Consider the following 12,783-nt stretch of genomic DNA (forward strand, 5'->3'; position numbering starts at 1 on the left):
CGTGGCTGGCGCCTTAGCCGGTTGAGCTATAGGCGCCGAGCCAAGATTTATTTTTTTAACCCAAATCTCAGATAATGAAAAAAGTCTGTTTGGGAGAGTTTTCCTCTCCCAATTGGGTGCTGCCTGCACACCAGTGAAGGCCATTGTAACTTAACATTTACAGTCAGGGACATGTTACCAGAACAAAAAAAAATGCAGAATGGAAGTTCAATTTCCACTTGTCTCTGTAAAATGAGGATACATCTGAAAGCTTTACATTCAGGGACATGCAGCTATTATGTGCCTTGCTCAATCTCATCTGTTTAAACAACGTATAATAGGAAAAACTAATCACTTACTGGAAGCATTTCATCAAGTTGCATAAAAGCTGTGAGGGCAGCTGAGGGAGAGAAGGACCTTAACCACCCTCTCATCAATAACCAACTAACAACTCATGACAACTTGGGCCAGGTGCTTTGAAGGGGCAAAAACTCTGGAAATCTAGTAACCCTTTCAAAAATGGTTAGTACCAAGGGAAACCCTCATTTATAAGGCAGATTGTAACAGCTTCTGAAAAGTTGCTGTAATTAAGGAGAATGAACAATTTCTTCAGGCTCATCAGGGGGCTTAGGGTCCGGGTTTCTTTATAAGATCATGAGACTAATTGACCATTCAATTCTATTAATCATGTCCTCCTAGAGAGTGACTCATCGCCTGCTGTTTAAAAAGCCAAAGCCCCAGAGTTCCAGGCTGTAATTTTAACTCAATTAAAATGAAACCACAGCCTAGAAGGACATGGGGCTACACCCATTAGCTTCTGTATTTGTGTTAACACTGCTCAAACACACGCACAAATGCAATATTTCCACAGGAAAGGAAAGCTCATTTGCCTAAGCAAATAAAAAAACTCATCCAGAAATATTTCCTTCTTTTATCACTAAAAATGATACAGTATACCATCATTAAGTTATTTCAGAGATACTATTTATAATTAGGATACAGAAAATGTGTAGCTAAAAATATTACCTAAACTTCCAGCAAAAGAAAGACTCAACTTCTACTCTAAAGGAAAGAATATTTTGAGATTCTTTCTTTTTAAAAAATTAAAAAAATGCAATCAGTGTAACCTAATTCTTTGTACCCTCAATGAATCCCAAACAATTTTTAAAAAATGCAAATATGCACCAGATAGGTTATAGCTGGATAAACTAGTCTCATGCATATTTTATTACTGTTTTTGAAATTTATGTAGATACTATTAACAGTAATAAAATGTGGTTATCTTAAAAATAAAATAACTAGCTTGGTGCCTGTGGCTCAAGCAGCTAGGGCGCCAGCCACATACATGGGAGCTGCTGGGTTCGAATCCAGCCTGGGCCCACCAAACAACAATGCAACCAAAAAATAGCCAGGCATTGTGGCAGGTGCCTGTAGTCCCAGCTACTTGGGAGGATGAGGCAAGAGAATCACCTAAGCCCAGGAGTTGAAGGTTGCTGTGAGTTGTGACAGCACAGCACTCTACTAAGGGTGATAAAGTAGAAACTCTGTCTCTAAATAAATAAATAAATAAAATAAAATTTAAAATACTAACTAAAAATTTTTTTCTTAATAGATTCAGGTGATACAAGCTGAATTTTTTTACATGTATGTATCGTATAGTGGTGAAGTCTGGGCTTTCAGTGTAGCCGGTACCTGAATAGTATATGCTCTGCCCGGTATGTAATTTGTTGTCCCTCAGCCCTCCCAACCTCCTCCCTTTTTAGTCTCCAATGTCCATTTTACCACTCTGTGCCCTTGTGTAGCCAAAGTTCAGCTCCCACTTGTAAATAAATGCAGCATTTATTTTTCTGTTCAAAGGAAAGAATATCTTGTTCAATGAAATCCCTGGGGTAAGAGCTGAACGCTGAATGCACACTGCCAGTTTTTTTCATAATTTACAACCTGGATTATAGGCACGCAAAATACATACTCTAGACATCACACGCTGTTTTCTGAACAAAGTTAAAGCTTTCTAAGCTTTTTTTCAATACTAAGTACTCCATGAAAAAAACAGGGTGAAGGCATCAAACATGAAAAAGCGCAGACTGGAATGAAGCTGGAGGGTACATTAACTGACAGGTGGACATCTGGAAGCAGGCAGAAGCCAGGCAGCTTCGCCTGGGATTTCTAGAGTTTCTCACGCCCCAGTGGCTCATCTACCTGGTAAAACCACCTCGAAGGACGTATGGCCTGCCAACACACAGTTCTCTCGCCATCTCTACCATGTGGTACTGCTGTTCCTGCTTCTCTTCCTCCTGGGTGAGCCCCCTTCCATTTTTTCCAAAAGATTGCTACTGCACCTCCTCATTAACTAAGGACACTTGTCTATTGCTGCCTCCTCTCACTCCTAGAACTAAGGGGACAGCTTTGCTTAGAGTTAGCGCAGCATTTTAAATGAATATATATTCAAAATGAGATGCAGACATTTTGTGTTTAAAATGTGTAGTATAAGTCCTCCCAGTGCAGAGAGTAAGGTAAAAACAGAGTCAACTTATTTTACTTAAAACCTCTTATTCTAGGCTCAGTGCCTGTACCTCAATGACTAGGGCACTGGACACACAGAACTGTAGCTGGTGGGTTTGAACACAGCCCAGACCTGCCAAACAACAATGGCAACTACAACAAAAAAACAGACGGTGCCCGTATTCTCAGCTACTTGGGGGTGGGGGGAGTGAGGCAAGAAAATTGCTTAAGCCCAAGAGTTTGAGGTTGCCGTGAGCTGTGATGCCACAGCACTCTGCCGAAGACCACATAGTGAGACTCTGTCTCAAACAAACAAACAAAAAAGAAACAAACAGAAACCCCCATCTTATTCTAGAGGTTGAGCTACAACAGAGAACCTCCTCCTCCCACTGACAGTGAATACTGCTCAAGGAAGTTTCCCCTGTGTTTGTCCTTTCAACCTACATATTTTCCAGAGTCCCTGGTTTACATTTTTGGATGTTTTTGTTCTATTTTTATTTTTTCACACAGAGTCTAATTCTGTCCCCCTGGGTAGAGTGCCATGGCATCATAGCTCACGGCAACCTCAAATTCCTGGGTTCAAGTGATCCTCTTGCCTCAGCATCCCCAGTAGCTGGGACTATAAGCATGTGCCACTAGCCCCAGCTAGTTTTTTATTTTCCATAGAGACAGGGGTCTCCCTCTTGCTCAGACTGGTCTCGAACACCTGAGCTCAAGCAATGCACCTGCCTTGGCCTCCCAGAATACTAGGATTACAGGCATGAATCCACCACACCCAGCCTGATGTTTTTACTTTTTTTTTTATAATTTTGTTTTGTTTTGCAGTTTTTGGGTGGGGCTGGGCTTGAACCCACCACCTCTGGCATATGAGGCTGGTGCTCTAGCCCTTTGAGCCATAGGCACCACCCAATGTTTTTACTTTTAAAAGAAAAATGTTACAATGGTGACAAAACACTTAAGGTGGTAATAGCAAAGGCTTTGCCCATAAGATGCATAATCATTTCAATGAACTGAATGTTGCTAAAAAATTAAAGACTGTACAGCAAGAGATGGTTGTCATGATACCGTATTAACTGGAATGCTCTATTGATTGTTATTTCTTCATGTCTACAATACCATGAAAACTGATATTTACTGCAGTGTATGAGTCAAAGGATCAATATATTATGCTACATAGAATTGTAATTACTTTACCATTCTATTTCTTTAAAAAGAATTAAACAGTCAGAATATTTATCCCAAATGCTATTTTTGTAATCATGCCAGATGAGAGAGCTCTTACTCCACAGTTTCCTATCAGTTAACCGCATCTGGCAATTTAACCTTCATCCACCAGATTAATTTTATAAACCCAAGTGCTAATAATAAATAACTGAACAGATGTCCTATGAAACAAACTGTTTCAAAATTTTAAGGAATTAAAGCAAAACAAAAACAAAAACCTCGATGAAAAACAAGCTATACTCTGTACACATATCAAGTCTTAGTAAGTCAATTAACGTGGGGAGTAGGTTAAGTGGGTTTTATGGTTTCGAACTTTAGGAGACAATTCTGTCTCATTTTCCCCCAACACTAACCCCACCTCAATCCTTACCCTTGTTCCCTAACCCAGGTACTAGAAGGCTATCGGAACAGGCTTGGTTGAAATTGATGACTTGCTTCCAATATGACTTAACCTGCCAGCAATATTTTAAACCACAAACTCCTCATCCTCATGCATTCTTGTTTTAGTTTAGTCATACAGAACAAGGCCAGATCCCCTGTGTGTTTTTATACACTTCTGATTCTGTATTCCCTTGAATACACTACCCACTGGCCCTAAGTTCAACTCCTTGCTGATACCTTTACTGATTTCCCCACTAGCAGTTTCTCTCAACTATGTACACAGGATTTTCTTTGTTTCTCTCTCTTTTTTTTTTTTTTTTTTAGTTTTGAGACAGAGTCTCACTTGGTCACCTTTGGTAGAGTGCCATGGCGTCTTAGCTCACAGCAACCTCAAACTTGGGCTCAAGCAATTCTCTTGCTTCAGCCTCCCAAGTAGCTGGGACTACAGATGCCTGCCATAATGCCTGGCTATTTTTCTTTTTAGATGGGGTCTCACTCTGGCTCAGGCAATCCACTGGCCTCAGCCTCCCAAGTGCCACTGCGCTGGGCCTCTTTGTTCCTTTCTTATAGCACTCATCTTGCAGTGTCTGGTATTTCTGCATCTCTGTCTTATCTGCCCCACAGCTCTGGAAGGCAGGAATGATTCTGTTTCTTTCACTGCTCAACACATGCCTCGTGCATGGAAGTTATTTAATAACAGTCTGCTGCATAAATAAATGAAATGTTCCCTGTTTTCTTCTATCAGGATGTGCTGTTTTGGGATCTGGTTGAGGTATACCTGAAAGGACTTGATCACTATTTACCAAAAAGAGGCTGATCGATGATCTAAAGAGAGTAAGTTCATCTAGAGACTCCTTTCTCTTCTTCAGTAATCTCCCCTCAAATGGCTACCTGGCTTGTCAGAAGCCTGTGTAGGTTTAGCAAATATCCCAGACAAACAAGTGTAAACATCTTAGCTGGATGCCTCTAGGAAAGACTGGAGTTCATTCCTTACAGTGTGAGGTGATACTGGCAATAGAAGGAGGCTAATTTGCAAACTTAAGATTCGTTGTTTTTATTTTTTTAGACCAAGTTTCACTCTGTTGTCCTGAGTAGAGTGCCACAGCATTATCAGACCTCACAGTACCCTCAATCTCCTGGGCTCAGGCAATCCTCTTGCCTCAGCCTCAGTCCCAATAGCCAGGACTATGGGTGCCGCCACAGTGCCCAGCTAGTTTTTCTATTTTTAGTAGAGATGGAGTCTCCCTTTTTCTCAGACTGGTCTCAAATTCCTGAGTTCAAGTAATCCACCTGCCTCAGCCTCCTAGAGTGCTAGAATTACAGGTGTGAGCCACTGCACCTGGCCTCGATTTTTTTTTTCTTTTTTTTTGAGATAGGGTCTCACTCTGTTGTACAGGCTAAAGCACAGGGGCATCATCAATGCTCACTAAAAACTCAAACTCCTGTGCTCAAGTGATGCTCCTGCCTCAGCCTCACAAGTAGCTGGGCTATAGGCACCCGCTAATAGTTAATTTTTCTATTTTTTGTAGAGACATGGTCTTGCTATATTGCTCTTGAACCCTTGGCCTCCCAAGTGCTGGGATTAGAAGCATAGGCCACCATGCCCAGCCTTCAATTAGTTTTAAAAAGACTATCAATTAAACGGTCACACAGCAATTCAGTCAAGTCAGACCAGATGGTGAGTCACAGAAGACCTACTGTGCACGGGGAGTCTACACAAGTTATAAAAGCATCTCATATCTTTATTAGTGAAAATAATTTTATTTTTTTCTATGTACTCTTTTAGTCCTTTAAAGTTAGTTAAAAGACAAGGAACAAACCTTAAGTAAATATACAAAAAGGGTATTTCAGGGTGGCGCCTGTGGCTCAGTGAGTAGGGCGCCAGCCCCATATACCGAGGGTGGTGAGTTTGAACCCAGCCCTGGCCAAACTGCAACAACAACAAAAAAATTTAAAAAAGGGTATTTCTAAAGTCAACAGTAAATTTACTTACCAATTACTTGCAGAAATTCTGTGTTGCTGATTTGTGAGTCACTGATGCTAAAGGTTTCCTCTTGTCTTACCTCTCCTAGCAAAAATCCTTCCTAAAAGTAACAAAAGAAAATAGTTGCAGACTAAAAATAAAGATGATTTTTTTCTGAGAGGAATTAAGGTATATGATTTTACAACTTCAACAATAATTCAAATAAGCTTGTCATGTGAACCATCACTAGTCTATAAACAAGTAGATAAAGCAATCTGAGGATAATTGGATTGTTTGGAAAAAGAATTCCATAACAAAATAAAATATTATTTTAATCCCTTCAAGTATTCTGTTTTTTTTGGAAGTAAAAATGAGTGAATTCATCACCTAAATCCTAAGTCTCATAACTAATGTCAAATTAGCTTAGAAAGCAGAAACACTCCAAAGTTGTTTTCTTGAAACAGCACACAATTTATACAATTTCTAACATCTAGAGAGTCAGAAAACACTCTAGTGATGAAGTGTTTTTATTTATTTATTTATTTTTTGCAGTTTTTCGCCAGGGCTGTGTTTGAACCCACCACCTCCGGCATATGGGGCCGGCACCCTACTCCTTTGAGCCACAGGCACTGCCCAATGAAGCCTTTTTAAAACAAAACAGAAAGAAGTTAACACAGGGAGGTGCCTGTGGCTCAAAAGGGGAGGGTGCTGGCCCCATATGCCAGGAGGTGGCGGGTTCAGCCCCAGCCAAAAACTGCAAAAAAAAAAGAAAGAAAGAAAAAAGTTAACACAATGACAATTAAGTGCTTTTGTAGAGGCTGGCACAGAAAATTAGGATTTCAGCAAATAAATTTCCTATGATTTACATGCAATTTTTTCTTTAATAAATGCAGAGGTTAACTTATTTATACCTTTGGAGAACATATACCATCATAATCAATTCTGGATTACTCAGCATATTACTTAGCACAAGCACAGTTGCAGAAGATACAGCCCAAGTGTCAAAATAACTTTCTTGAGAGAGTAAAGTAATAAGCTGTCCTGGAATCTCTCTCCCAAGATACCCAAGTGGCTTAGTCTTTCCCTTCATTTAGGTCTTTACTTATATGGCACTTATCAGAGGGGCCTTGCCTGACCAATATAACGGGAACGGCATCTGCCAGGCACTCTGTCCTCTTTGCCCTGCATTCTTCTTAGTCTTCTCACTATCCACCATATTACATGTTTATCTAAATCAAGACGTTTACTTACTATCCCCTGATAAAACGTAAGCTCCATGACAGCAGGGACTTTGTGCTTGTTCATCACTATACCTCAGCACCCAGCACAGTGTCTAACACATAGTAGGTGCTCAAATACAAGATGAGTAAATTTGTTGAGACAATGACCTTATTCTATACCCTTCTACTCTAGCTTCATCATTCAAATCAATTAAGGAAGTTTCCTAATTTAAAGACATTTCTTTTTTTTTTGAGACAGAGCCTCAAGCTGAGCCCCTGGGTAGAGTGCCCTGGCTTCACTGCTCACAGCAACCTCCAACTCCTGGGCTCAAGCGAGTCTCCTGCCTCAGCCTCCCAAGTAGATGGAATTACAGGTGCCCGCCACAATGCCTGGCTATTTTTTGGTTGCAGCAATCATTGTTCTTTGGCGGGCCCGGGCTGGATTCGAACCCGCCACCTTAGGTGTATGTGGCTGGCACCTCAGCCGCTTGAGCCACAGGCACCGAGCCTAAAGACATTTCCAGTTAAAAGTTAGAATTTGGGAGTAAGAGGACAGACAGATGCTCTACTGCCTAGTTTTTGTATTTGATTTGGGAAGAAGTGTCCTAAAATACTAAATCATCAACAAACAGAGCATTTCTCCAACTTGAGAAATATACCAATTCTCCTTTTTTTTTTTTTTTTTTTCAATTTTTGCCCAGGGCTGGGTTTGAACCCGCCACCTCCGGCATATGAGGCTGGCACTCTACTCCTCTGAGCCACAGGCACCGCCCAATATACCAGTTCTCTTTATTTGCTGAAATCCTAATTTTCTGTGCCAGCCTCTACAAAAAAAAAATCTCTCAGACCCCAAAGGAGTACCTATGACTGCTAGTTTGAAAAGTACCAACTAAATAAGTTTGTTTTATGGGGGTGGCACCTGTGGCTCAAGGAGTAGGGCTCTGGCTCCATATACTGGAAGTGACGGGTTCATACCCAGCCCCAGCCAAAAATAAAAAATAAAAATAAATAAATATGGACGGCACCTGTGGCTCATTGAGTAGGGCACCGGCCCCATATACCGAGGGTATCGGGTTCAAACCCAGCCCGGCCAAACTGCAACAAAAAAAATAGCCTGGCGTCAAAAAAATAGCGGGCGCCTGTAGTCCCAGCTACACTGGAGGCTGAAGCAAGAGAATCTCCGAAGCCCAGGAGTTCGAGGTTTGCTGTGAGCTGTGATGCCACGACACTCTCTACCAAGGGCAAAAAAGTGAGACTCTGTCTCTAAAAATAAATAAATAAGCTTGTTTTACCCTCTGAAAGTCTTGCAATTCTGAGTTCTTACCACAAAAGAAGCTTTGTCTTGTAACAAGAAAAAACTTTTTTACTATTTATTTGTTTTGAGACAGAGTCTCACTCTGTTGCCCAGGCTAGAGTGCTATGGTATCAGCTTAGCGCACAGCAACCTCAGACTCCTGGGTTCAAGCAATACACCTACCTCAGCCTCCCAGAGTGCTAGGATTATAGGTATGAGCCAGCACACCCCGGAAAAAAAACAATTTTAAACCAAAATGAAAAAATAATTTAAACTCTTAGAACTTTAGACATGAAGAACATAAGCAGATTCCTAGTGTTCTATAGTCTAGGACTGCCAGATTTAACAAAAATATAAAGGACACCTAATTAAAATTGAATTTCAAATAAATAATTTTTATGTATGATATGTGATATACTAAAAATTATTTGCTATTTATCTAAAATTAATATTTAACTGGGTAACCTGTATTTTACCTGGTAACCCTATAATAGTCCTCAGTGTGAGAAAAAGTGATGTAAGTCAACAGTGCACAAAACAAGTTTGCATCACAAAAGTAAATTGGTTGGTTCCTGAAATTTAAAATTGAAATTATTTTCAGGTTTTCAACATCTGTAATTGTGGTAAGGTTAATATAATTAGGCAGGCTCATATAAAACACATTTGTAAATTATTGGCACTGGTGAAAATTTCCATGAAGTCAGGCATCATGCCTTAAACAGAGTGGATATTAAGGGGATATCTCTTTAAGTTAATAACAATTTAAGTCATATAGCCATCTCATTGAAGTTCGTAGAAAAACTGCCCATTTCTCAACAGGTAGCTCCTTACTCTTACAGTAAAATCATGCTTTATGCATAAACTATGATAATCCTAGGCACTTTTTTTTTTTTTTTTACAGACAAGAGTCTCACTTTATTGCCCTCATAGAGTGCCATGGCATCACAGCTTACAGCGATCTCCAACTCCTGGGCTTAAGCGATTCTCTTGCCTCAGCCTCCCGAGTAACTGGTAGTATAGGTGCCTGCCAGAACGCCTGGGTATTTTCTGTCGCAGTTTTGTTTGCCGGGTTTGAACCCGCCATCCTCAGTATAAGGGGCCGGCGCCCTACCCACTGAGCAACAGGTGCTGCCCAATCCTAGGCACTCTTAACAAATAGGGTAAATAAGCATCATTGAACCCGTATTTAATAGTTCATGGACACTAGGGGTAACACAACTACTGTATGGAACTGCATTACATTATTAAATAATTGGCTGCAGTACTACAGGCCATAGTGTTCAAAAGTGTTCACAGTGCATCTGGAAAAGCCCATACTGTACATATTCCTATCATTAACCTCTACCATCAACAAGGAAGAGATGAAAGGTACAATAATTCCCTTCAATTTACTAATGGAAGCTAAGATTGCTGACATCAAACCAAATCCTGTTCCTCCTTTTGCCATGTATCATTTTGCCTTGTAATGACAACCACAAAAAACCACAGAAACACATTTAATGAATTAGAATCATTCACTATTAATATCATTTAAAATGACCCAATTTGGTGGGCAAATTTAAATACCTCTTTCAAGAGAAAAATTATCCAGTTTCACAAAGAGTTTCCAATCTAAGGCCAGTGACACTAAAAGACAATTCCAAAGTAAAGACACTGCAACAGAAAGACTCTGCTCCCTCTGTGTGCTTCAAAGCCCATGCATTTCCGACCACCACTTCGTGGGCCTATCACTTCCCTATTTCACTGTGGTCTTAGAACATTCGCTGAAGAACTAAACAAGCAACTTCAAGGAAATGCAAACAGACCCTGCAACCTACTGCTCCTATTTACATTCTCTCTTTTCCATAGGAGGGAAGAAAACACACAGCGTGTCTAACAAGTCTGAATAGTGACAGCCATGGTTTTACTCGATGCACCGACAAGGTGTGAGACTAGCAGGCGGGGCTGAGTGCTTCGCCTCCTAGCTAAAAGCCTGGCCTCTCGACTCCTTCCCGACCCCGGGCGCCCCTCCTAAGTCTAGAATTCTAGATTCTCAGGGAGGGAGGGGCAGGCGCTCAGTTTCCACCAAGTGACTCCTGACACTGCGGGGGGTCAGGAGGGATATCTTCGTTGGACAAGAGACTGCAGTCCTGGGACGGCCAGGCGGCTGAGAACGCCAAGCTAGGGAGCCTGTCCCAGGGGCGAAAGAGCCCAGGGAGGCAGAAGCTCGCCGGGGGTGGGAGCCGCCCCAGTCACCGGCTTCTCCGGCCGGCCCTGGTGCCTGGGGGGGCAAGCCTCAGGCGGTCCGGGAGTGGCCGCAAGCGCTGGCCTGATGCAGAGGCTGAAAGCCCCCAGCGGCCACAGCCAGGGGCCCGGCACCTACGTGGTCCGCGTTGCTGTTGGCGCTGTGGAAACACACAGCGCTGAAGGTGTAGCCCGAAATGGAAGCCGCCATGATGGAAATCTCCAGCTCCCCCATCATGCCGCGCGGAGGGCGCACAGCCTTCCGGCCGGGCCGCCCCTCGGCATCCTGGGAAATGGAGTCCGTGGCGGCAGCGACCGCGGGGCCGAGCGCCCCGCCGTGAGGATGGGGCCAGTTTTCACAGTCACTGAAATGGCCCCAAGCACTGAAACTTCCCAAGGGGTAGTTCCTCCGCTGTATAGCCCTTGAGAGTTTCCCCCAAACAGTTGTTTCCCTTTGCAAATGAAACGCTTAGCGTGAAAGCCTACAGGGAGCTCAAAGATGAAAGCGGGGAGATGATTCAGGCCATTGAACCGTGTTGGGTTTGACAGGAGTGACGTGAAGCGATTTCAATTTTAACATGACCACTGGCTGCAAGGTTGAGACTATAGTGTGGGGGTAGAGGGGGATAGTAAGGGAGGCTGTCAACACAAGCCAGAGTGTGTAAGGGCGAGGCGGGATGGTGGCAGTAGTTGGTGTGGTAAGAAGCCATTGGACCCTGGGATTGAAAGAACACAAATTTAATGAAAAATCATGGAAAGAAGATAAAAACCAACATAAATAGTAAATAACAGTGAAATAAACTATCAAAGTTGGGAAAAGAAACACAGGGGAGAAAGTAACATCACTAATCATTATCCTTTCGTTTAATCTCTCCTGTTCAAAACCGAGCTCCTGATTTCCCACAAAGCTCCTTCTTTCCCTTTTCCTGCTGGCTAAATAGAACTGTTTCCTGACAGCTGCTCAGACTAAAAACCTTGGAATCATCCTTGACCACCTCCCTTTCTCTCACACCCTACTTTTGATCAGCTAGCACAATCTTAGAAATATACCCAGAACTCTGCAATTCACCACGCGCACATTTACCACCCTGGTCCAAGCCACCACCATCCTTCTCCAGGATTATTGTAACAGCCTCTAACTCAGATTGTCTGAATTGTTGAGAATTTTGCCCCTCAGAGGACTTTTGGCAATGTTTCGAGACATTTTCAGGTATCACAATTTGGGGGAAGGTGCCATTGGCATCTAGGATGCTAAACTTCCTGCACAGGACAGGCCTGCAACAAAGAATTATCAATAGTGATGAGACTGAGAAACCCAGAGGTCCTGCTTCTGCCTTTAACCCCTTCCTTGCCAAATCTATTCCCAACATAGGAGCCCAAATGGTCATACCATTTAAATATAAAAGTTACTTATTTATATTGTTAACATAAATAACAATTTGAAGGTACAAAGAACTAGGTTACAATGTTTGCACTTGTTAGTAGAGTCTCTCTTATAAATTGTGTCCTGCCCCCATTAAACATAAAATTTAAATTATGTTGCTTCTTGGCCAAACCCCAAACTTTACCCTATTACTTAGCTGATTTCATTTCCTGCTAATGCCCCTTTCGTTTACTCAATTGCAACTACGTAAGTCTTCCTGGTTCCTGGATAATCCACACCTCATTCCACCTAGGGCCTTTGCACTTGCTGTTTCCTTTCCCTGGAATGCTCTTCTCTCAAGACAGCTGCATGGATTTCTATCTCTGCCCCCTCCCCCCAACTTCCTGCAGGACTGACTGACTTCCTGCTGGGAAGCAGCTCTCACCTGTTAGCCCTCTTGTGGAATTTATCCCTAATGGAAGCAAATCTCATTGCTTAAGGCCACACCTCCTTTCCTGGGCAACCACCATTCAATGCCTGGACAATGTAGATTCATAAAAACTCAGCTCCTTCATTCTAACTTGAGACAATTCCAAAAAGTCTTTCCAGCTTTAGAGTGCCCAACATAGGGGAC

At 42.2% G+C, this 12,783-nt stretch overlaps 1 protein-coding gene across 1 annotated transcript in view; it reads right to left on the reverse strand.

The window, feature by feature from the left end:
- ABRAXAS2 (abraxas 2, BRISC complex subunit) overlaps positions 1–11,036 on the reverse strand; it is a 32,557-nt gene extending 21,521 nt beyond the window's left edge. Inside the window, exons 1-2 of the mRNA XM_003794072.2 lie at positions 10,926–11,036; positions 6,080–6,170 (exon numbers count right to left, since the gene is read on the reverse strand). Coding sequence (XP_003794120.1) covers positions 6,080–6,170; positions 10,926–11,024 — 190 coding nt within the window. The 5' untranslated portion in view covers positions 11,025–11,036. The remainder of the gene's footprint in view (positions 1–6,079; positions 6,171–10,925) is intronic.
- Positions 11,037–12,783: the final 1,747 nt, after the last annotated feature.

This window comes from Otolemur garnettii, unplaced genomic scaffold (assembly GCF_000181295.1).
Source record: "Otolemur garnettii isolate 467f Iridium unplaced genomic scaffold, OtoGar3 scaffold00075, whole genome shotgun sequence".
In the NCBI taxonomy this organism is placed as follows: domain Eukaryota; kingdom Metazoa; phylum Chordata; class Mammalia; order Primates; family Galagidae; genus Otolemur; species Otolemur garnettii.